We start from the raw sequence: 25,672 nt of genomic DNA, 5'->3' as shown, positions 1-25,672 counted from the left end.
TTCCCTTTCATCCTTGCCAACACTTGTTATTGGTTGGCTTTTTGATAACAGCCATTCTGACTGGTGTGAGCTGGTATCTCAGTGTAATTTTGATTTCCATTTCCCTGATGATTAGTGATGCTGGGCATCTTTTCATGTGTATGTTGGCCATCTGTTTGTCTTCTTTGGAGAAATGTCTATTTAGCTCCCCTGCCCATTTTTTAAATTGGATTGTTTGGTGTGTGTTTTTTTAAGTTGAGTTATATGAATATATTTGTAGATTAACTCCATATCAGTTATATAATTTACGAATATTTTCTGCCATTTAGTAGGTTGCCTTTTTGTTTTGTTGATGGTTTTCTTTACTGTGCAAAAGCATTTTTGTTTGATGTAGTCCCAGTTGTTTATTTTTGCTTTTGTTGCCTTTGCCTGAGGAGACATATCCCCCCATAATATTGCTAAGACTAATGTCTAAGAGTTTACTGCCTATGTTTGCTTCTAGGAATTTTATGGTTTCAGATCTTACATTTAAGCGTTTTATTCATTCTGTTTACTTTTGTATATGGTGTAAGAAAGTGGTCTAGTTTCATTATTTTGCTTCTATCTGTCCAGTTTTCCCAACACTATTTATTGAAGAGACCATCTTTTCTCCATTGTATATTCTTTCCTCCTTTCTTGTAGATTAATTGACCATATAACTGTGTTTTTATTTCTGGGCTCTCTATTCTGTTCCATTGACTTATGGGTCTGTTTTGATTTCTATAGCTTTGTAGTATAGTTTGAAATCAGGGAGCATGATACCTCCAACTTTGTTCTTTTTTCTCAAGATTGATTTAGCTATTCAGATGGTTCAATATAAATTTTAGGATTATTTGTTGTAGTTATGTGAAACATTCCATTGGTATCTTGATAAGGATTGCACTGAATCTGTAGTGAAACTTCTTTTGAAATCTAGAGAAGTGCTTCTTAAACCTTCGTGTGCCTACCTGGTGGGCCATCTTGTTAAAATGCAGGTTGTGATTCTGCAGGTCTGAGGTGGACCTGAATTCTACCTTTCTTATAAGATCCCAGGTGATACTGATGCTGCTGGCCCAATGACCACGCTCTGAGTAGAATGGAGGTTATTCCCCCTTCCCGGGGGAGGAGTGATCCATCAAGCAGAGAGAGGCAGGAGAGTACTTAGGGAAAAAACTTGTTATGAAAACTTTGAATGGCAAGGCTTAGAGTTTGGTTAAGGAAACCATGTAGATAGAGCAAGGAAAAATTTGCAGTTCAATGCCTGCCATCTAGTTATTCGAAGTGATACTAGTTTAGGTAAAACCTCTTACCTGTATTAAAAATACTTAGATTAGCCCTAACCGGTTTGGCGCAGTGGGTAGAGTGTCGGTCTGTGGACTGAAGGGTCCCAGGTTCGATTCCGGTCAAGGGCATGTTCCTTGGTTGTGGGCACATCCCCAGTAAGGGGTATGCAGGAAGCAGCTGATCGATGTTTCTCTCTCATCGATGTTTCTAACTCTCTATCCCTCTCCCTTCCTCTCTGTAAAAAATCAATAAAATATGTTAATAAAAAAATACTTAGGTTAGCCCTAGCTGGTTTGTATCAGTGGATAGAGTGTCGTTGGACTGTGGACTGAAGGGTCCCAGGTTTGATTCCAATCAAGGGCACATACCCGGGTTGCAGGCTAGATCCCCAGTTGAGGGCATGCAGGAGGCAGCCAACCAATGATTCTCTCTCATCATTGATATTTCTCTCTCTCTCTTTCCCTCTCCCTTCCTCTCTGAAATCAATAAAAATATATTTAAAAAAAGGAAAAAAATACTTAGATTAGCTCAGTGGTTGAAGGTCGACCTGTGAACCAGGAGGTCAACGTTCAATTCTCAGTCAGGGCACATGCCCAGGTTGCGGGCTCTATCCCAGGTAGGGGGTGTGCAGGAGGCAGCCGATCAATGATTCTCATCATTGATGTTTCTATTTCTCTTTCCTGCTCTTTTCCTCTCTGAAATCAATAAAATATATTTAAAAAATACTTAGATTATTAGCAGCTTTGTGTAATGAACATGTTGGAGAGGGAAGAGGAAGTGATAGGGAAGGAAACTGCAGTAAAGATTTTAAAATCCCATTTAAAGATTTGTTAAGCAATTCAAATAAAGGAGCTTGTTTTCTAGCAACTGCTTGTGATTATTAATAATGTAAAAGTTCCAACTTTAGCTGAAACCGGTTTGGCTCAGTGGATAGAGCGTCGGCCTGCGGACTGAAAGGTCCCAGGTTCGATTCTGGTCAAGGGCATGTACCTGGGTTGCAGGCACATCCCCAGTAGGAGATGTGCAGGAGGCAGCTGATCGATGTTTCTCTCTCATCGATGTTTCTAACTCTCTATCTCTCTCCCTTCCTCTCTGTAAAAAAATCAATAAAATATATAAAAAAAGTTCCAACTTTAACCATAATTTCTATGGTTACATGTTTTGGGTTGCTTCTCTGAACATATTTAAAAATATCCATACTTCTGAATTTTTTTTTTTAACCTGAACCTGGTTGAGCAGAGTCAATGGCAGGTGATGCTACTATCCTTTAGTTGTTTATGTATTACTGACTAATAGTAGGGAAAGAACCCTGATCTTCAAAACAGAAATGTTTGGTATTCCAGCAGCCCCTTGTAGAATTATTTATAGACCAGTTAATGGGTAATCAATTTTATCTGTCTTTGAGTTTGTCTTAAAACAACTGTTTCTTGTTTTCCCTTATTTAAAAAATGCCAAAGCGCTTAGCATTTAGTTTCCCACCATTACACTTATTTGATGATCAAAAATTTATGTTAATTTGGTTTTTATGCTCAAACGGGAGAAAAAATCTAATTGCAGGCCTCTAGCCACCACCTCTGTCTCAACAGTGGTGATTATGGTGGACATTTATTGAGCACTTGTATGTGCCAGGACGCTGGGTTTTGTGCTTTATGGGAACTTGTTCACTTACTTAAGCATCTCATGTGGTCTTTGTGTGAACCCTGTAAATTAGTTATGATTATTATCTCCCGTTTAAGGATGAATATTTTGACGCTCGGAGTAGCTTGTCCAAGGTGATGCGACTGTCACAGGTAGATGTAGGACTCAAAACCCAGCTCTACACCACTGTTCTTGGAATCCCTGAGAAGTTTAGTGATTTCCCCCAGATCACATAATTGGTTAGTAGCAAAGTTGGACTTAGAAGGTAAATCTTTAACTCTCAGCTCAGCACCATATTCTGATACTGTGCCACCTAATGGTATTGGTCTGTAATGAAAACCAGAACTCCTTGCTTATGAAAGCAGCTGCCAAGAGGGCTTTCCCATGGATGCTGTTCCCAGTGTTATGAATCTTGGCACAATGTCACATGTTATCAACCTAAGTGGGTTCCACAGTTATCTCTGACAGCACGTCTGCCCGAGGAACTCAGGGTCCCCGCATTTTGGTGCTTTAAAGAATCACCCAGTGTCCTTATTCTATCCTGAAGGAGAACGCCCAGGACCATATGTCCAAATATTAATTTTTTATACTTTTCTCAGTAGAGCAACTCTTCCACAGCACACGGAGCCATATGTTTTCCGCCAACGTCTGCTGTTCGTCTTTTCACACACATGAAGGTTTGGAGCCACGAGGAGTTCTGTGCGTCCTGCCTACAGGATTACGGAAAAAGGGATCAGAGAACCTGCCCTTAAAATTTGATTAGAGACAAACTGGGAAATGACAAATAGGAAAATAAAGTCACAGAAGAAGTAGAGCAGGCCAAGTTGTCTGCAGAGGGATTCCGTTTTCTTTGAAAGAGTTATGTTAAGCCCTTGCTTGAGAAGCCGTATGGATTTATTAAAAAAAAGTTCAAGACTTTTGGGTATAAGCCAATTCATATTTTTATATAGCTCAGAGACGGTTTTCATAGCAATGAAACCGTAAACTGCTTTATAGTACAAAACTTTATCATTTCTTTGTTTTTTCCTCATAGTGTGGAAAAGAGCTTAAAGTCACAGATTTCCCCCCCCCCCAAATCTGCCAGGAACTCATATTTTCCATATTTGGGGATAAGACACAGTAGATTCTAAACATCTGGCTAGTCCCTATTTAAATAATTATGTGTTCCATGTACATCATATGAATATATATATTCATTCTATTTACCTTTCTGTGCTATAGATATTCTGAAATCTGGATTAGATTTTGACTCCAGTAGCAATTGAAGGTCACCCTACTAAACATTGGCTAAGGCAAAGGATATTCCCCCTCCTCTTTCAGATAAACTCAAGTGTGGCTTAGTTTCTTTTATTTTCATTGTTCTCCTTTTCTTGAGCTTTTAAGAGTTGTGCAAAATGAAGTTCTTAGAATTGGCTGGAGGAAACCTCAATTTTAGACACTGGCCCGTATCAGCTAATGATGTGATTGCAGTCCAATCCCTTAAGCCTGCCCTATTTATCCCCTTGTGGAGTGGACGTAGTGCTGGCAGCTTCGGAGCAGTGTTGTCAGCCGAGTGACCTGGTGGATGTGAGGCATTTTTAGTTTTGGAGGACAGAACGGGGCAGAGTAATCTGAGGTCAAGGACACACTCCCCTTCCCCACCATTTTCTCACCCCCAACCTAACAGCAAAGCAAAGAGGAACGGAAACCCATTCTCCCTCATATTGTTCCCCTGTGCCAGCTGACTGGCAAGACAATTTCCCCTGTGGTCCTTTCATCTTCCTGCCCATATTGTACTCTCTATTTATTGAATACCCACTATGTGCTAGATTGGGGGTATAATCCAATTTTGGCCCAGAACCTGCCCTTGAGAAGATCACTTTCTCTTTCTTTCTCCTGGAGATTACTTTTTTTTGTAAGCACAACAATGCTTTGAAAGATATATTTGCTTCTATCTGCCTGTTGCATACTGGGAGGGCCTACCAGAAAATGTAGCCTACCATAATACCAGGAAGAGAAGTCATTGTAACCTCCTTTACTGTCTGAGACTTGGAATCAGTTGGACAGACTAATCTTTCCAGCTCCCCTTTTGTTTACCTGTGTTTAAAGGGCAGACCAATGATTTTAAACCATTTTTCTTCTGTGGACTGGAGATGAGGCTAGTCTGTACTCTCCAGGGCAGAGTTCAAAGCATGTGATTAAGTGTGGAGGGCAAAGGTTAAAAAGAGCTGGTTAAAGGCTGGGTATCCTGATGAATGTGACACATTCTATTTGTTCTCCTAGTGGACCGACTGGAAGGAGCAGCCTGTATGCCCATGGTCACACCTGCTTTGCTTCCCTCCGCGATGTCCTCAGTGGCAGGCCATGGAGAAAGGGGTTTGCTTTCTGAGCTTTGATTCTTCGAGAGTCACTGGAGATGATCCCAGAATCAGGGTGGGGAGTAAAAAGCTTTCTGAATACTCATCCAACCACTACCTCACTTTTGTACTTGAAGAGAATTTTTTGCCACCTGTCTCACCTGTGCCACAAGTGCTGAGTTGACAGCAGTTTGACTGGAACACAGGTACGAGGTCGGATCATGTGGTGATGTCCTTCCTGATGTAGGTGGACATTGGAAGGGCTTCTGTTTCTAGTTGTGCAGTGGAATAGAAGCCATAGAAGGAGTGGTCGAGGCTTTGGGAAGTTGAGACTGTGGTGATGACTGGGAGATTCCAAGAGATGGCCCTAGAATCCAGTCTTGCAGGTTGCTGGTTTGTAGGTAGGTACCTGATGTAGGTAACAAGCTGAAATGAATGCTCTTGATTATTGATCCAGTGGGGTTTGGGTGCCTGCCGTAAGAGAAATGTGCTTTCACAGTTGAGAAGGGGAGTGATTCAGCCTGAAGGAACGGAATAATCTGGGAAGGGGGAATTGAAAACTGTGCATCATTTTTCTTAATTTTTGACCCTCAGAAAAGGTCTTCGGCTTTGCAAGAGATTTCCCTTTATTGTTTATGATCTTTAGAGGTAGTTTTTATTGAGTTTGTGTTCCAATAGCTAATTCTAATTAGCTAACAGTCTAATTCCAAGGACTTAGAAAGGAGGTCTCAATAAATTGTCCCTGTCCTTGTTGTATCCCATGCTACTTAACTATTGGACAGGACCCAGTGATGTATAAGCGAAACAATTTAGGTTATTGCTCATTCTGCCTCTAACACGACTGCCATTTCCTAAGTCATTAAAGTAGAGAGCCACCCCCTTTTTGTCTACTCTCAGGGTTTTTGGAATACTCACCAGGATGGAGCCCAGGACCCCAGAAGCGGAGATGTTGGCTTTGGCAGTGTTTGTGTGTTTTTGCACCTGACATTTAACCTGTGTGATCTGACTTTCTCATTTGTGAAATGATGTCAACATGTGAATCTTTAAGGTCTTTTTGAGCTTTAAGAGTTCTATTCTGTGTCCTCAGCACGTCAGATGGGTTATGTCTTTCAGAATGTGGGTTTCTGTTGCTGTTGTCACAGCAGCATATTCTACCCTATCCTGACTGATACAGTATAAGTGATTACTCTGTACTTCCTAGAGCTTTATATGTACTGTATTAGCTAATTCAATTCTCACAACAACTCTTTGTGGTAGGAATTATCACGGATATACACTGCATCTATACATTTCCACTGAAATTCCTAGAGCACAGGGGTCAAGTACTCACTTTCTCATCCATGTGCCACAGTGCCTCACAGGGTACTGATGGGGAATAAGCAACTGGTACATATTTTATGATGGCCTTTATGAATTATTTTTAAAAAATATAATACACCACTTCCCTGCCCAGGTGGCTCAGTTGATTGGAGCGTCACCCCATACACCAAAAGGTTGTGGGTTTGATTCCTGATCAGGGCACAAGACTGGGTAGGAGGTCAATCTCCGATTGGGTGCATACAGGAGGCAACTGATTGATGTTTCTCTTTCTCTCTTTTTCCCCTCCCCTCTCCCTAAAAATCAATAAACATATCCTTGGGTGAGGCATATATAAAGTATAAAATTAAGTAGTTTTTTTAGTATATTCACAAAGTTATAAAACTATCAGTACAATAAAGTTTAGAACATCATCACCCCAAAAAAGAAACCCTATATACTTTAGTAGTAACTCCTTATCTCCTCCCTATCCAGGCCCTGGCAACCACTAATTTATTTTCTGTCTCTATATATTTGCCTATTCTGAACATTTACTATCAATGGAATCATGCAATAACTGGTTTCTTTCACTTAGCACATTTTCATCTATGTTATAACATGTATCATTATTTCATTCTTCCAAGGGGTTCTCTTCTCACACTGGTAATGATTTTGTTTCTCTGGTGTTCTCCCTGTAATTATGGTTAAAAGGGTGACCTGGAATTAGGTGTGGGTGCTTCTGGAGTATTGTGCTTTTCTCCTTGGTAATACACCCAAGACTCACTGTGTCAGGGAGATTTAGGAAAAGAAAAGGTGGAATAAACCTCACTTAAAAAAAATCACATTTATCAAGCATCAGTACTATAGATTGTGTGTAGCTTATGGGTCTTTGCTGTAAGAAGAAATTGTTTTTCTTTTTCTTTTTTTTCTCTGTGAAGGTACTTTATGTTGATTAAGTTCTTTCTGTTAAATATCCTTTGCTTGCACTGGACTTTTCTTTGTGTTGATTTCCTGCTTCATTTTTTTTTTCATTTCCCATGCTGTTCAGTTGCTGGATGCCAGAAGAACCAAGGTTTGTCCACTCTTTGCAGCTCGCTTGTTTTACTCTGCACAGCCTCACCTCCCCATGTGTTTGAGTGTCTGTCTCCGTCTGCCTTTGTTCCCTTTGCTTGCAGATGCAGTAATCCTGTTCACTAAACCTGTTCACAGCTTTATTTGTAAAAATAAAGTCCTTGTTTGTGTCTACTTGTAGTGGATGCTATTATTTTCATTTTTAAGTGGACATGCATTTATCATGGAAAATAATGGATACTAGAATAAAGAACCCCTTAGGAAACAAGGAATACTGAGTCTGGAGCACTGTGGGCATACAGAAGGTGTGTTGTGAGTTTCCCTCTAACCCTTCCCACTTCCTAAATTAAAACCGTAGACTGCAATTTCCCTCGTGACTGACACTGATCTACTGTTTCTGTGTATGTGTGCATTTCTTTTCTCCTAAGACATTGAGAAAGCCTCATTGAATTAACTCCCCCTCTCCATGTGCTGTCCCATGCTTCTGAAGTCACCCCGGAGGACTTCACGCTGGCCCCGTGGACCTCATGATTAACATTCCATCTTCATGGTGCGGGACCAGCACAGAGCCCTTGGCGTGGCCATTGACTTTTCTCCTTCTGTCTCCTCTCCTGCCCCGTCTTTCCATCACAGCACCTGCAGTTGACAATCCAGGCCCTTCAGGATGAGCTGCGAACCCAGAGAGACCTCAACCACCTCCTGCAGCAAGAGAGCGGCAACCGCGGCGCCGAGCACTTCACCATCGAGCTGACGGAGGAGAACTTCCGGCGGCTGCAAGCGGAGCATGACCGGCAGGCTAAGGAGCTGTTCCTATTGAGGAAGACCTTGGAGGAAATGGAGCTGAGGATCGAAACGCAGAAACAGACCCTCAATGCCCGAGACGAGTCCATTAAAAAGCTGCTGGAGATGTTACAAAGTAAAGGTTTGCCGTCCAAAAGTCTGGAGGAAGACAATGAACGGACGCGGCGGGTGGCCGAGGCCGAGTCTCAGGTCAGCCACTTGGAGGTGATTTTAGACCAGAAAGAGAAGGAAAACATACATCTGAGAGAGGTAAGAACATCCCCTTTATCGTCCCAAAGTCATATTTTACGAGTTAAGGTTTGTTATCAAGTTGTTTTCACAGGTTGGAAGACATCTACGGCCTTAAAATTCCCTCGGTCACCTGTTTTATAACCTTCCTGTCTGCTTATCACCTTCAAGCTGGAATTTTGCATTAGTTTGTTTTCTCTGCTCACCACACATATGTTCCATTATTATTTAATACGAATTCAGGGTCCAGGCGTGTGTAGCACGTGTCAGCTCTAAGGTGGTTTACGGCTGCTTTCCCACAGATGGTCGTTGTTTCGGGGCCTTTGTACAGTACTGTTTAAGTTTTAGATGTTTACCAAAAATCATCGCTTTAGAGGAGCAAAATGAATAGGTGATTAGCAAAACAATAAGCCTAGCTATTTTTTTTATAGCTGAACTGAGGGCAGAATTTTCAGAAAGCATATGGATAGTTCTGGAAAGCATGGTAAAACGTGCGGAGCACTTTTGAACGTTTAGATTGAAGATAATCTTTGTTGTTTGCCCTTGCATTCATCCAGGACTGAGTGTTCCATGTTTTCTATGTGTTTTGCACTTAGTGGGTTAAATCCTTCAAAGTCTTTCAGAAGCAGCCTCTCCGGCCGGCGACCACCATTGATTGTTGGGATGCTCATGTATCTGAGAATATGTGGCTGGGTGGAGCTAAATAGAAGGCGGGTGACAGCTAAGGCTTGACACTTTTACAGCAGTTCTTTGCCACTATGATGGGTTTGCATTGCGAAAGGACCATGTAAGCAACTTGCTGTGGGAGACACAGACCTCAGAGAAAATAGTAGCCAGTAAAATGGCATCAAGTAAATGTTCAAATTATGCTACAGCAACAAATAAAAATTCCAAAAGATATTTGCTTCTAGGCCAAACTAGATTTCCTGGAATTCTATATCTGCTCAGATGGGCAGCCCTTCCCATGAGTCACTCATTTCATTGTTGAGAAAAAATGGCTTTCATGTTGGGACTTACTAATACAGAAGCTCCCAGGGGTTTTCTCTGATATAGATTGTATTTGCTTAGACCATTTGAACAGAATTTTGTGTTCTCAGACTTAATGGCCTCAGTGTTCATTCTCTCTTGTTTTGTTTTTATGAGACCTTAGCAGTATGCTTAGGAAACCACATGGATTGGGTTCACATTGAGATGCTTAAAAAGGTGTTTTGCTGGACCTGGTCTTCCTCTTCATATTCCAAGAAGGTTGGTTGTGGTGAGCAGACTTCTAAGATGGCCCCAGTGATCTCGAATGCCCTTGTGTAATCCCCTCCCCTTGAGTATAAGTTGAACCCAGTGACTTGTTTCTAAACAGTGGAGAATGCCAAAGGTAATGGGATGCCAGTGACACTTCCATGATTAAGTTACGTAAGACTGTTACTTCCATCTTGTTAACAGACTCTATTGCCTTCTATCATGTGGGAGATGTCCTTGTGGTAAGGAGCCAGGGGCAGCCTTCAGCCAATACCCAGTGAGGACCTGAGACTCTCACTACAAAGTCACAAAGAACTGAAAACTGCCAACAACCACTTAGTGAGCTTGGAAGTGGATCCTTCCCCAGTTGAGCCTTCAGATGAGATGGGAGGCTGTGGGCTGACACCTGGACTAGAGCTTTGTGAGAAACTGTGAAGCAGAGTACCCAGCTAAGCTGTGCCTGGTTTCCTGATCCACAGAAACTGTGAGATAATAAATGTGTGTTGTTTTAAGCTGTTGAATTTTGGGGGTAATAGTTATATAGCAATAGGTAGCTGATACAGTGGATTAGAAGCTAGTCTCTTCCTGCCTTACTCCATAGACTTTCCATATAGTTTACAAAAGAGAAGCAAGAATCATTGGCATGTTATCACTTGCATGTAGAGTGACTGTGGATTTTGAATTTTGGGTGTGTCATCTCAAAATTCTGGTTGGTAGATTGCTGTGCTTGAAAAACACAGATGCTTTGCTTTCGGTGCCAAGGGGTCATGTTGCATGTACAGCAAGCCTGTGGTGCCAGAGAAACCCCCATCTGCAGCATTGACCTTCACTCTATGTTGGAATCTTGGGGTCAGGATAAGAGTCACTCTTATTCTGTTATCAGATTCTGCTCATTGGTGGCACTTAATAGATGGTCCCTTGATGCTCTTGTGTGGATGCCTCCATTTAAATAAATCTAAACTAAACTTAGTTTGTGTTTTGTGAGGTTAGTTGGTCCTCACAATGGTCATATATGGATACAGATCATGTTTAGAGCCTTAAACACCAGTCTGAGAGTTCACAGAAAATGTAGCCCAACACATCCAACTAGTTTCCTTGAGTATCAGACCAGGCAGTGGGTAGTCCTTATTTTGATTCATAAAAAAGGGAGAATGTGGAAAAAATATCTCTCTATAAAAATTTTATTTTAGAGGCAGCTGATCAAATGATTCTCTCTCATCATTGATGTTTCTTTCTCTCACTCTCCATTTCTCTCTAAAATCAATAAAAAAATTAAATTTTTAAAAATTTTAAACTTCAACTCAACAAACGAAACTTGGAGGCCTGAAAAGACCCTTCCCCAGAGAAGACTTGTACTGTCTTGTGAGAGCCATATGTTTTATTTTCTGGAATTTTGTGAGCCTGCTTTTAAACCATTGATAACTAAAATTGGTCATGGTGGGAGTATTTACAAAATGGAAATTGGTAAAATGCTACCTGCACTCCCCCCACCTGTCCCATTCCTGCAAGCCCATTTACCAACACATCTCTAAATAAATGCCATTAAATGTTTGTCCATGATACAGCAAGAAGAGGCAAGTTAAATAGTGTCAGAATTTCGAATGCATTAACCACATCATTCATCAAAAGTTTTCAAAACTGTCTAGATTGATGCTCATGTGTCAGGCATTATAAAGAATGATTTATGTGATTCACATCTAATTCTCACAGCCACCTCATTCATTCATTCGTTCACCCATCCATCCATCCATCCATCCATCCATCCAATGAATACGTATTTGAGGATGTGTTTTGGGATTGAGCAATGATAAATGATAACGTTTGACTACGTGGTGCTTGTATTCTATTGGGGTCAACTAGTATACAAATACCTATTTAACAGTTAAACAGAGAAGTGTCCTGAGGAAAAGAAGAGGGTGAAGAACTAGTGACTTGGGTGGGGCCAACTTCATATTGGTGGTCAGGGAAGGCCTCTTGGAGGGGGTGTCATTGTGAACTGAGATCTGAGTGACAAAAAGGAACTTGCTGTGGGAGACACAGACCTCACAAAAAATAGTAGGCAGTAAAATGGCATGAAGTAAATAAGGCTCTCAGCAGACAGTTGCATTCATATTGGAAGACCCACACCTAAGAGCTAGCTGCTATTGTTGTGACCATTTTTACCTGGGGAAACTGAGGGACAAGTGATGTTAAGAAGCTTGCCCATAACTAACAAGTGCTTATGCTGGTATTTGAATCAGGCTGACTTCAGAGTCTTAGCTACTGGACCATTTCATTATATCTATTTTCTAGAAAAATCTTTCTCTAAGAGAAAATAGACTGCAGGGCCAAATAAACGTGGGAAAATGCTGGATTCATAGAGTTTACTGCAAATATGCATCAGTCATTTCCAAGGAGGGGACTAGGGAAGGCAGAACTTCTCACACTTATCTTATTTGACTTGCTTTTCTCTGTTGCACTGGTGTTCTTTGTGAAACACCTTGGAAAAGTGCTATGCTAGAAAATAAAAATTGTGCTCTTAATTTGTGACCTGCAAAATATGTAATAATATACAAAGAGTTGTTTCCCATGGCCAAATAACAGTAATTTTCTCCATTAGTTGTTCCAGAAGGTAGTTTATTGTAAGCTGTTTCTATATCTCTACTGAGTTTTAGAGTGTTCTTCTGTTAGGGAGTTTCTTTATTTTTGGTTGAAAAATGTGGCTGACTGCTTTTGATATTAAACCAGTAAGAGTAACCCAGCTGAATAAAGAAGTTGCCTGACCTCAGTTAATTTAAACGAATCTAAAATAGGATTTAAAATATACTTGCAGTTTTAAGTTCAGTGTGTTCCTGATTTCTTTTTCACTTTGCACGGTTCGACTCTGTTGGGGCTAGATGGCGTAACGCTCGGGAATAGAGATCTAGTGGTTTTATGATTCATTTTTAGGCAAAGGTGTTGGACCTCATATAAACCCCATCTCCTGGAGTACTGGCCTCGTGCAGCCTATTGTTTCAGGAGATTTCGAGTTGGCAGGAGTTGCATACGGGAGAGTCAGATTGCTTTAGTGTCTCGTGTTTCGGTGGTCTGGAAAAGGCTGAGGGTGAAACCACTTCTGTGCCTGGCAGGAAACAACAACAGAAAGATTATGATCTCAACTTATTTGGAAGACCAAGATGATTGCCCAAGAACTACAACGGATGTGCTAATGTGAGCTGAAGTGTTGGCTGAGATGCAGCATTACTCACTGGTGTTGTCTGATGCTTTTGCATCCAGGTTGATTTGATCAGACATTGTTTGATGTAGTAATAGTCTACCTTGTTCTCTAGCTTTTTCTGCGGAGAACATATTGTTCCATGTAAAGGTTTTAGTAATCAAGGACCCAAAATACTACTGATCTCATTAAAGAAAAAGTGGGTTTATGTACCAGGATCCTCCTATCTCCACTCTCCTTAATGTATTCTTGGCTGGTCCTCAGAGGAGAGTCAGGAGTCTTTGGATGCATTGCCCTGTAAGATGTTTGAAAGGGAGGGATATATGCTCTGCTGCCATGCCTGTGGATCTCCTATGTTCATCCCCTCCAGCAAGGGCAGAAGAGCTGTCAAGTCATCAGTGGTCACAATTGCTATTAACCCAGCCCAAGTAAACCCCCCATGAGACCGGGTGTGGGCTTCCCTCCATGCTGTGTGGGAGGGGAGGAGAGGGGAAGCAGGGAGGAGGAGGACAAGGGAATATGAATTCGTGATCTACTTTATTTACCCAGATTGTCCCCAGGCCAGTGGGAGATCCACCAAGGGAAGTTTGTGACCTAGAAGTTCTTGAGCTCATAAACCTTTTACCATATAAGCTCAAACCTCCCCCATATAATCTTTGCCCAAACTTCTAAACTCCACCCTAGTCTCTCCTCTCTCAAAACCATATGGCTTCTTTCTCTTTAATACACTTGTCTCCAGTTTTGCTGGATGAGCCATGATTTTGCCGATGCAGGCATTTCTAATTCTGACTACAGACTCCATATATTCTATTTCTACTAACAAAGCTTATCAGAAAAATCATCCCCAAACACAAGTGACTGCATAAACATATCATTTCACATACTTTCCTTTCCAAGAGTTGTCTCCTATAAATATATTATAGAACTTAACAATTTCTCCCTATTTTAATTAAGTTTCTTACCTGATCGACACATTCCATCAATATTCCTGGACCTCAAATATTGAGCCTGCAGGTACTCAATAAATATTTGAAAGTGAAAAAATAGTTAAAAAATACCTTGAGAATTGCTCTGTGGTGTATTTTGCCAGTATTGGAAAAGTTTATAATGGTTATTTAAGAGTCATGCTCTTCATGTTTTCTCTCTCATTGCTCTGTGTTTGGAGTGGAGCAGTAACTTTGCGGGTAACATTAATTGGAAGTTTTCTTTCATTTTTTTCAAGGTGTGTTGGACAGCACTGGGCACATGTTGAACGTCCATGTGTAGGATGCTGTGGGAGCACCCTTGGCAGGTTTACGGTCTTGTTCGGGGACTCAGGTGGGCAATAGAGAAACAGCTCACACTTAGTGTAGCTTATTCTGTGCCAGGGTACTGTACTAAGTACATATTGCCATTGTCATTCTCACATGCACATAAGGAAACTGAGGCACAAAGAGGTAAGTAATTGTTCCCAGTTATACACAGCAAGTGCTGGAACCAAGACCAGAACCTGGGAAGTCTGTCTCCAGAGAATACATTCGACACACTGCACGCTACCGCTTCTCAGGGTGGTGCACCCAGTGGACATCAAGTGGCACTTCAGTGCTCTGCAGCTTCGAGTAGGAGAGCTGAAGACAGCTGGACCTCAAAGGCAGGAAGGATTTCAACGCACATGGGTGATGGGGAAGTGTGATTGGAAAAGCGATGGCTGAGCCAAGCTTGTGTGGGGGCAGGGGGGTGTGATGGGTTTGGGGCACAGTGAGTTTGGAGCAGCTGAAATTCCACCTGTCAGGAGGAAAAGGAGATAAAGGTGAGCAGGTAGTTTGGGGTCAGGTCACTGAGGGCTCTGACCCTGGGGCCCGGGGGGTTGGCCTTTATTAGGTAGGCTCTGGCAGCCTGTGAAGGAATTTTCCCTGGACAATGGCATGATCAGAAAAGAGTGTTAGTGCTAATTGCTAGTGAATTGACTAGGAAGGGACTAAACTGCAGTGATGGTGAACCTATGACACGCGTGTCAGAGGTGACACTCGAACTCATTTTTTTTGGTTGATTTTTCTTTGTTAAATGGCATTTAAACATATTAAATAAATATCAAAAATATAAGTCTTTGTTTTACTATGGTTGCAAATATCAAAAAATTTCTATATGTGACACGGCACCAGAGTTAAGTTAAGGTTTTTCAAAATGCTGACACGCCGAGCTCAAAAGGTTCGCCATCACTGGACTAAAGGCATAGAGAGAGTTTAGAAGGATACTGTGGTTGTTCAGGTGACCAAGAGTCTGAATCTGGGTGGTGGCCACAGAAGTTGAGGGGAAAGGTCAAGTCCAGGACCTTGACAGCTCAGGACCTGAGTGCTGGGAGCTGCAAGGAGCAGACTGTTGTGGGCCCAGATGTTGGCTGATGGCAGGGCAGTGGGCAGGTGAGTCACCAGCAGGAGGTGCTGGGATTGAGGAGCGTCTTTGGATGTGCTGAGCTGGATGAAATACTGGTGGAGCTGTCCAGCCAGGCCGAGAGTATGGCTGAGGAAGTGATTATAAAGTTCTGCACAAGTGCATGCGGTGTTTCTGGTGTTTCTGACGATAGGACACTTGTTTGTTGTTTACACACACACCACCAATTTGTGACCACCGAGCCCCCAGCTTGTGTGACCCTTCTAAAGGCTGCCTTGTTACTTACGAGTATTCCTTCTGTTATTTAGGAGGAGACTGAGGAATGGCATACGAGAGTCTCCTTCATGCCTCTTTCTGAGTAACATTTAATTTTGAATATGATATGTCTTTTGAGATTACATGGAATTTTCATTGACTGATGCCAACGTGGTACAGATTCCCTTTGTTCTCACCGAGTTCCACTTTCTCCAAGCGCTCTGTGCAGGGTGGATGCCAATGAAGCATCTCAACAGAAACGTGCTCTCGAGACCTCGATGAACCACAGGTCCAAAAGCAGGATTTCACAGCCTTTCCTCTCTCATTCCTGAAGACATAAGGAATGCTTTCATTTGTGTTTAGCATCATTTGCCTTATCTTTAAATTTTAATGCATTCTTTAAAGTTTGAACACTATGCTAATTTGAAATGGTTCGGGTCTTACCCTTTATTGACTTTAATGAGTGCAGTTGGTTGCCTTTTACAGCTCACAGAGGCTGGTGGAGTCCCAGGGAGCCATTAGGCACAAGGCCTTTTGGAACCTGCCGAGAAAGAGAAAGCGGAGGGCAGAGGCAGGTGGGGAGACTGGCGGGGGTTATGCTGGGAGAGACTGATTACTGTCCTCATTGCCCTGTCCCGCTGCTCTGCCTGGAGGGTGCGACTTCTCTTTGAAAAATATTCTTTTGTTAACCTGACCTAATTTATTACCATCATCTTTGGTAAAAAGTGCACCACAAATGAAACCTCAGCGGAGAAAAGTCTTGTAGCAGCAGTACTGTGGGTTCTTCAGTGTTTCACAAGCTGCAGCCACGGCCACTGAGATGGGCTCAGTTATGTCAGGACCTGGTGTCTTGGGTAGGAACATCAATTAATACTTGATGTATGGAGGGGGCTTTATATGTTACAGGACACATTCCATTTTCATGATTTCCTCTGACGCTGCCTCTAACCTGTGAGGGGAATTAAGCAGTGATGACATGTAACACTGATTGGCACTCAGGAACATCACTGATGATCAGTTTCCTGGGAGTGCCATTAACTCTTCCAGTTCTCCGTGGTGGGAGGTGGTTTCCTGCCTTTCAGATGAGGAGGCTGAGGCCCAGAAGGGTGATGTGTCTGATCCAGGTTCTCAGAGTGGGTAGTCTGAGCTCAAATTTGGGTCTGCTGGTTCCAGGCACCTGTTTCTAACCGCTCCTTGATACTGCCAGGGGTTTCTATATTTTATTTTTAGCAGGAGAAAAAACACACATCTAATAGACATACTAGTATATGTATGGGAATTTCCCACACCTGAGAAAGTCAGAGATCCTACATGCAGGTGAGGTTCAGAGGTATGCAAGGCACTCGGCTGGGGATGAGGTAAGGTGCCTGTATCCCTCAGAGGGTCATTGCAGGATGATAAGAGCAGATGTTTAATAAGTAGAAGTTTGCCCTGTCATTTTGGTGAGTCAAAAAGAGGTACCTGATAATCTCCCATTACAGGCAAGGCCCCTAATTCAAGTTCTTCTGGGTAGTCAAGGAGTGAGCAAGTTTCTCTTGAGCCTAAAACTAAAATTGCCTTTAGCTCAAGATAATCTGCAGATACTTGATACGGAGTAGACCAGAGACCAGAATTATGGTCTTCTGACTTCTTGCTCAGGGTTATTTTCTCTCTAAGTACGAAAAGGCTCCATTTTTTCCTTTTTCTTTTTTTCTTGTCGCATCTCTTCAGGGCCTGTAGCTGGCAGTGAAAAGGTCATACAGTGCCATTGGGCCTAAGTCTTCTCAGCCCACCTGTGGCTGGTGAAAATGCATGTAGCAGTACTGCATGTTTGGCGCCCCCATAAATTCCTAGGGAGTAAATGAATCTTTGTGAGCAGAGAATAAGGAAAAGTGAGTGGTGCTTAGAGTTGTACCTTTTGCATTTCATCTGTTCAAAGTCAGCCTTTTCCATTTTTTCCCTTCATCTTTACCTCATTGCCTAAGAGAAGTGCTTTGCCTCCCCAAACTGAGTTTCCTTCTTATCTAGTTTTTTAAAAATATGTTTTTATTGATTTCTGAGAGGAAGGGAGAGGGAGAGATAGAAACATCAATGATGAGAGAGACTCACTGATCAGCTGCATGCCCTCCCACTAGGGATTGAGCCCGCAACCCAGGCATGTGCCCTGACCAGGAATCGAACCGTGACTTCCTGGTTCATAGGTCGACGCTCAACCACTGAGCCATGCCAGTTGGGCCTTTTAGTCTAGTTTTTGATGCGTATTTTCAGTTTCTTTCTGTGTTGTGAGACATTAAAATTGTATTTAAAACCTACTGCCAGGAGCCTCATTTCATTTCTCTTCCAATTGGCTAAAATTTGCTAAAGCAAACTCTACTTTTCCATCCACCATGGCTTGGATGTGAAAGGAGAATTTTATTTGTGTTTTCAGTTTGGGATATAGGTTAAAGGATATCTTCATTGTTTTGAGTAGTATTAAATAGGGCAATGTGAATGGCTGCTGGGTGATTCCTTGGTGTGGCTTATGGTTACAGCCGTTGGATATAAAGTTGTTGGATATAAAGCAGTTGGATATATGAACTCTTTTAAAAAAATATATTTCTTTATTGATTTCAGAGAGGAAGGAAGAGGAAGAGAGAAAAAGAAATATCAATGATGAGAGAGAATCATTGATCTGCTGCCTTCTGCACACCCCCTACTGGGGATCGAGCCCGCAACCCAGGCATGTGCCCTTGGCTGGAATTGAACCTGGGACCCTTCAGTCCCCAGGCCAACGCTCTATCCACTGAGCCAAACTGGCTAGGGCTGAACGCTTCTTATTTAAGGAAAAACATAATTATACTATATGAGTAGTTTGTAGAAAAAGTAAAAAGAAAAATGAGTGATACTTTAGAGTGAAAATTATAGAGATTTACTATTCATTTAGATCAGTGATTTTCAACCTTTTTCCTCTCATGGCACACATAAACTAATAATTACTAAAATTCTGCAGCACACCAAAAAAATATAGATTCATTCACACCAGATGGCTATTGTTGTGTTGTGGTTGTCATTTTTTACTTGATAATCTAAGGGAAAAGAGGTCAGTGCTCCTGACTAAATAGCCAGGTATTGCATGTTTTAAAAATTCTTGTGGCACACTGGTTGAAAATCACTGCTTTAGATGAAGACTTGGCAAAATGAGACCCTCTGGGCCAAATATGGCTCACCATGGTTTTTTAAATTTTATTTATGTATTTATATATTTTTTTATGGCCTGGGTTTTAAATGGTTACACTTGAAATGGTTTCGTAAGACCCGATATAATGTCCTCTATTTTGCCTCGTGTCCCTCAAAGACTTACTTCCTTGGCCCTTTAAGATTGAGTGGCAACTCCTGATTTAGATGATAAGTAAGTGTTGTTTTTTTTTTTAAAAATATGTTTTTATTGATTTCAGAGAGAGGGAAAGGGAAAGGGATATAGAGATAGAAAGATTGATGAGAGAGAAATATTGATCAGCTGACTCCTGCATCCCCTCAGGGGGCGTTGAGCCCACAACCTGGGCATGTGTCCCAGCTGGAAATCGAACCAGTGACCTCTTAGTTTATGGTTTGGTGCTCAACCAGTGAGCCACCCAGGCCGGGCAAGTAAGTGGTTTTTTGAATCAAGATGTTTGGTTAGAAGCCTATGTGCAATTATTTATACTTAGAGTATCAAGTCTTGCTACTTCTGTGTGTAGCTTTTGAGTTTTGTTTTTTTTAAATGAAGAGGCAATATTTTTTCCTGTCATTTCTACCCATTTTTCTTTAATAATATTAGACCCATGATTTCATCTCCAGAGCCACAGCACATTGAGTAGTGCCCCTTATCACAGAAGTCTGCAGCACTTTCAGGAGTGGTAGGTTATTGGGGAAAAACCCACATGGATTAAAAAGGGACTGTATGTGTGAAGCCTTCACTAACCTATAATGTAGCAGAGGAATGGAGATTGCATTAACACTCCAAAAGATTTAGGAATCCTGACAATTAAAACAGACTTCCAACTCCTCCAACTCCTTTTTAAAAAATTTTTAATGCCCATGTTTGTTGGTACTTTCCAGGCCTGCACAATTAGTGTTTAAAAAATTGGTGGCTGCTTTGGAGGAAATGGCCTGAAAAAGGAACTTGTGTACCTAATATACAAGTCCTGTGAAGAAGTCTTTACGGATAGTAATTGTGGGTGTGCCATAGAACCGCTAGGCTTCCCTATGGAAAGCGTTCTAATCAAGTAAAGCCAGGGCCTGACCACTGAGAAAGTCCTCTCACCACCCACCACCCCCTTTTCAGCCCCCTAAGTGGTCAGATCTCGTCTGGTGCCATGCACCTGGGTTGCCAGCTGTGTGAGTGTTGTTAGTATTGGGGGAAGACCCAGCATGTCACTGGGATTTTGCTTCCTTGGTTGTGCCCCAGAGTTTCTCAATCTGACACTGCCTACATTTGGGTCAGGATACTTCCGTGTTGTGGGGGCTGTCCTGTGCCTTATAGGATGTTGAGCAGCATCAGGGGCCTCTACTCACTAGAAGCAAGTCACACCTTTTTCCTTCTCCCGCTTGTGACAACGAAACATGTCTCTAGACATTGTGTAATATCCCCTGGGGGACAAAATCGCCAGGCTGTGAGCTACTGGTGTAGAGTGATTGACACATCTTTCTTGCGACTATGGCAAAGGCAGTGATTCCAGCCCCACTTGCTGGAAGCTCTGTTTTACTGAGGAAGGGCGCCCGGAGCCTGATACTCCTTGACCCAAAGACTGACTATAGGGGATTGAACCAGGAGACAGATGTGCTGAGGGGCGGTGGGGCTTTGAGCCTAAAAAGAAAATAGAAGTAGGAGCCTGGCTGATGTGGCTCAGTGCTTGAGGGTAGACCTATGAACCAGGAGGTCAGGGTTGTATATCGGATCAAGGCACATGTTTGGTGTGGGCTTGATCCCCAGTAGGGGGTGTGCAGGAGGCAGCTGATCAATGATTCTCATCATTGATGTTTCACTCTCCCTCTCCCTTATTCTCTGAAATCTATTATATATATATATGAAATAGAAGTGGGGAGAATGTGTGTGTGTGTCTGTATGTGTGTGTACAGGTGAAAGTGAGGGAGAGACAGAGAGACGGGGTGGGATTGATAGAGATTGAGAGAGAAGCTGCCTTTAACCACCCCTCCCTTACTCCTTCCCTCTTAGAAAATTTAAGGCTAGGAATGAGGAAAGCCCTGGAAAAGAAATCTAAGGGAGGGGTTAAGGGGTAGTATTTTGATCTGAGATACCACTTGGGAAGGTTGAGATTTTGCGAAAATAAAAGACTTGATTCTCAGGAGTATTTATGGAGGTCATAATTATGGATCCAAGTAGACACATAAACTTTACTTTTTGACTACTGGACTCTCGCTATTAATCGGCAGTTTTAAAAATATATATTTTATTGATTTTTACAGAGAGGAGGGGAGAGGGATAGAGAGTTAGAAACATCGATGAGAGAGAAACATCAATCAGCTGCCTCCTGCACACTCCCCATGGGGAATGTGCCCGCAACCAAGGTACATGCCCTTGACTGGAATCGAACCTGGGACCCTTGAGTCCGCAGGCCGACGCTCTATCCGCTGAGCTAAACTGGTTAGGGCTTAATCGGCAGTTTTATTTTACAATAAATGTTGTCCCTGCTTTTCCAAAATGGCCTTTGAGTCTCCCTTTCTGTTTTTTAAATAAACATTTCTCTACATGGACTGCTACACTATGCCCCACCCCCAACCTTCAGAATAATTTTGGAGTGTGGTGGTTTTATCATGTGGAAATGTAGTACAGATGTTCAGAATTACCTTTGCTTTCTCCCCTTTAAAACATCATGACCACACATGCTTTGCTTTAAGTACTATTAACTATTTTTATTATTACTATTAAAAAATCTTGCCTCAGGCAGAGTCCCACTAAATCTCAAGTAAAGGCAAATATTTGTGTGTATAAATAGCAGCAAGTATTTATGCATATCACACTGAAAAATCTGAACTCACATTTGGCTTTTTATGCAACCGAAACCTTTGTTTTTTGACCCACTTAACCAAGTCCTCTAGTTTTAGCCTCTTTTCCTGACTCTTAAACTTTAAGTTTAGGCTATAGGATTCTGTTCACTATTCTTTCCCTTACCCAAAATGTTCTCTAGACTCGAGTTTTTCTCTTTATCCTGCATATATTTTCCAACTCAGCCTGATCACCTACTGAAATTTGATGGCAGGATTTGAACTGCCAGCATGAATTGGTGCATGTTTTTAAAAGGTATTAATAGAGGAAGGTGCTCTTCTCTCAGAGAGTCCACAGATGTGTGGCTGAGTTTGCATTCTTCTAGTGCCACACACTGGGGCCCGTGGTCCTATATCCAGGAAATGTCTTATCAACACTCAGCATACCCCCCACTCAGAACCCTATTGATGGAGATTAGCTACCACTGTAACCTTCATTTCTGAGGGGTTTATTAGTGCTACTCTCTTCTTATATTTCTTGGCCAGACTTAAACATTTTTCTAAATAGTTGCTAACTCCCTCCGCCCCCCGCTCCAACCTCTTTCAACTTAATCAGTTGATCCTGGAATCAAGAGCTCCCTAGCCACCGATGCGCATGTTTCCGTGTGCTGGAAACAATCCTGGCTCAGACCAACAAGCTTCTTTAAAGCATTGCCTTTTCCATCCACATCCAAATAGGAATGCATTGCAAGGTGGTTTTCTTTTAAAGGGCAGGGGAGGTCTTTGTCATCCTGGCAGAGTTCGTATAAGAAGGAAGAGGCAAATCCTGATTGCACCTTAGCCAGTAGAAATATCACTTCATGTAGATATTCCACTGGACCTTCATGATAGCCAGTGGTGTTCCTGCCAAAGGTCTCTGTTGTACTGCCTTTATGATGCATGTCAGGTTTTAGACTATTTTAAGGGCTCAATTTTTGCTTTAAAAGGCAGACTAACATGCTGTGTGATATTGGATCCTTGTTCCACACTGGAAACTTGATACACCGTACAAACCTGCCAGGTGCTAACCTCAGTAGGTATCCTTAGGTTGCCGTGTGAGCAAATGTTACAGGTAGAGGGGTTGTGGGAGTTTAGTGGGGACTTGAGGATGCTTAATGCTGCATGGAGGCTTCTGACATGAGATAACACAGGATTCTCCGGAGGACATGCAATCTTTTGGAAGAACTCATTATCTTTCTCCCCCTTCTCTGGGCTGAGGTTATCTTTGCATGCTTTGGTCTGTTGCTTTCCAGATGCAAATGTGCTGCTTGCATAGAGGACTCAAGGAGAATGGTCCAAAATGACCACATTTCCTGAAATCACAGCAGCCTCCCAAGCAATCTGTGTGGCAAGGATTGTCTGAGGGTTATCACAGGAATAGAGGAAGGTTCATGGATTCTCGTCTTGGGAGGTCCTGGCAGGGTGCTGTCTTTAGCATAAATCATCATCGTCCTCACCACTGCTGTTGAAATGGCAGGCGCTGGTGTAGGTACAGAACTTAGTGCTGTCCTCAGATACTCCTACGAGCAACCCTGTGAGGTGTAGGTGCTGACACTGACCCATTACTAAATCAGAGTGGCTCAGTAACTTGCCTAAGACCACACAGGGCACTTGCCCTCAGAAATGAGAACCATTGTATCATCTACTGATCTGTAGAAAGTCAAAATAACTTCTAGCCACTTTCCCCCCACCCAGTCCCTCTCCTCTCTGATTTGTTTTCTTTGAATCTTTTCTTTCCTATTTAGGTTTCTCATCTGGTTTATATTATACTTTATTTAAAATCTTTTTCTTTCTCCTAATATGTTCTTTTTTTCTTTTGAACCTCAATTATTTTCTTCCCCTGATGTTTTCTTCTGCATTGTTTAAGGGGCTAATTGTTTTTGTTGTTATATTCCAAGAGCAGTTCTGAGGTTTTGCAAGAGACCTAAGAATGCTAGTGAAATTAATAGGAGACTTCTGGCCTACTATAATTTTGATCAGCAGTTTTCTTTGCTTCCTACAAAACCTTTTCATTCACCTGCATGAGCCTATTCTTTGTTCTCAAATGAAATGACCTATGCAAAGCACTTTGCACAGGGCCTGGCTCAACAAATATCATTGATGTTTCTTTGAAGAAAGTTGAGGAAGGGATAAACAGTAGTTACCTTCACATCAGTTGGTCTCCTTGTAAAGCAAGTCCACATTTCTTTTACAAACCACTGATCTCTTCAGAATCAAACCTCACCTGGCGGCATTGTACAGGTCACTTGTTGGGGCACAGATATTTGTTATGCAAACTCAAGAGTGACCTTCTCTTCACCATCCCAGTTTCACTCTAATTTCTTCAGAATGTTATTAAATGTTTTCATCTCCCTTTGTTATAGATGAAAAAAGTGGGTCACAGGGAAGTAGATTACCCTGCCCAAAGCCTTATAGGGAGTCACAGTGACCTCAGGGCCTGTGCTCCTAACCATCAGGCTATATTACCTCCTTTGTGTATGGGAGAAGGCTGAGGTGGGGTCTAGTGCAGCATCTGGGGTCATGAGGGCTTTTCATGGGGCAGTTACAACCTATACTCTGTCTACAACCATCTCCTATGCTGGTCTCCTTAGTCCTGTACCTATCAATTAGTTTTGGAGTCTAGGAGACCATTTGTGAGGTGGAGTTGAGTGATGACAGTGGGAACAGACTGGGAAAGGAATAGAAGAGGATGCCTTGGAATAGGAACCACATTGCATTACAGCTAAGCATGTAAAGGGTGAGGAGGAGGATGCTATCAGAAAGAAGCTGGAGTGTTCAGCTTGGGGGAGGGGGATAGGGCCATTGATAATGCCTATGATACTTATGGGGGAGGCAGGATTTGGGGAGGGGGAGATGGATTTAATATTTGAAAATACAGGTTTGTATTTCAGGGCAGAAAACTGGGCTAGAGGTGGAGGTTTGGGAACTGTTTGTAAAGGTAAGGTTTAGAGCTCCCCAAAGGGAGGAGGCCCAAAGCTAGAGCTGGGGTTTATCTGTGTTTAGGACAAAGAACGAGCAAGGGAAGCAGTTAAAAAAACTGACAAGGAAATATCCAGAGAGGAGGGAGACCCCAGAGAGCTGAGTGTTCAAAGGCATGAAAGTTCATTCATTCATTCATTCATTCACTCAGTCATTTTATGGAGAGCCTTCAAACCTAACCTGCATTTTGAGGGGGACATTGAGATGACAGAGACCCTGTTTTGGGGGCTCCATTAAGGTGGGGCCTTTGGGCTGGAAGGAGAAGTCCATTGATAGATAAGATAGGAAAAACAGAAAGATATGTATAGCCTGGGGGTCTGGTACATTAGCACATATGATGTTTTTTCTTAGACCCTCCTAAAAGCCATCCAATTCTAACCAAACCTTAATTTGCTACCCAAATTATATTCAAATGTGTTCTTCCTAAAGCCTGTGCTATAATCAAACAAGATGACATTTGAAGATTCTCTTAATGCTGTAATGCATGATTATTTCAGTGACAAACATTAAAATTGAACTAGTGTTTTTGGTATTATGAACATTAAAGACTCAAATGAATGGCTGTAGGAACTGAGTGGATGCTGGGTACGAGCCCTGCAATTTCCCAGCATGATGTTGATGGTGGGCAGCAGTGGCCAATGCTGAATAATAAAAGATGGTTTCATGTGATCCTTATCAACCGGGTAAATGTCTGAGCTGCCAGAACAGGAAATTATAAAATTTGTATCTAAAAATAATCTTATCCTTTGCCTTTTCCATTGCAACCTTCTGGGTGAAGAAACAAAGACCTTCTAGGAACTCGGGCAGTGTGTGAAACCCTTCTTTGTGATCAGCTGATTTGATTTTCTCAGAATAAAGGCAAAATATTGGTGAGGAAATGAAACTTTATCATGCTCTAGCCATTGGTCGCATGACATCAAATTTTCTATTGGGCTTTTAGGAGAAGAGAGCTACCTTTGACCCCAGTGCAAGTTTGCAAAATTGCAGCAGCTTTGGAAGAAGTTTAAAG

The 25,672-nt window shown here is 42.1% G+C and overlaps 1 protein-coding gene across 2 annotated transcripts in view; it reads left to right on the top strand.

Annotated features, from left to right (window-relative positions):
• The window catches only part of ERC2 (ELKS/RAB6-interacting/CAST family member 2), an 869,271-nt gene that overhangs the window by 139,965 nt on the left and 703,634 nt on the right, over positions 1 to 25,672 (top strand). For both annotated transcript variants that reach the window (XR_002829807.1, XM_006090859.2), the window contains exon 3: positions 8,256 to 8,672. Coding sequence is in view for 1 of the 2 variants with exons in the window: in XM_006090859.2 (XP_006090921.1) it covers positions 8,256 to 8,672 (417 nt within the window). In the remaining variant the exon portion in view is untranslated. The remainder of the gene's footprint in view (positions 1 to 8,255; positions 8,673 to 25,672) is intronic.

This window comes from Myotis lucifugus, unplaced genomic scaffold (genome assembly GCF_000147115.1).
Source record: "Myotis lucifugus unplaced genomic scaffold, Myoluc2.0 scaffold_83, whole genome shotgun sequence".
NCBI lineage: Eukaryota > Metazoa > Chordata > Mammalia > Chiroptera > Vespertilionidae > Myotis > Myotis lucifugus.
The sequence above is the reverse complement of the archived record's forward strand: the minus strand, read 5'-3'. Positions and strand labels throughout refer to the sequence as shown.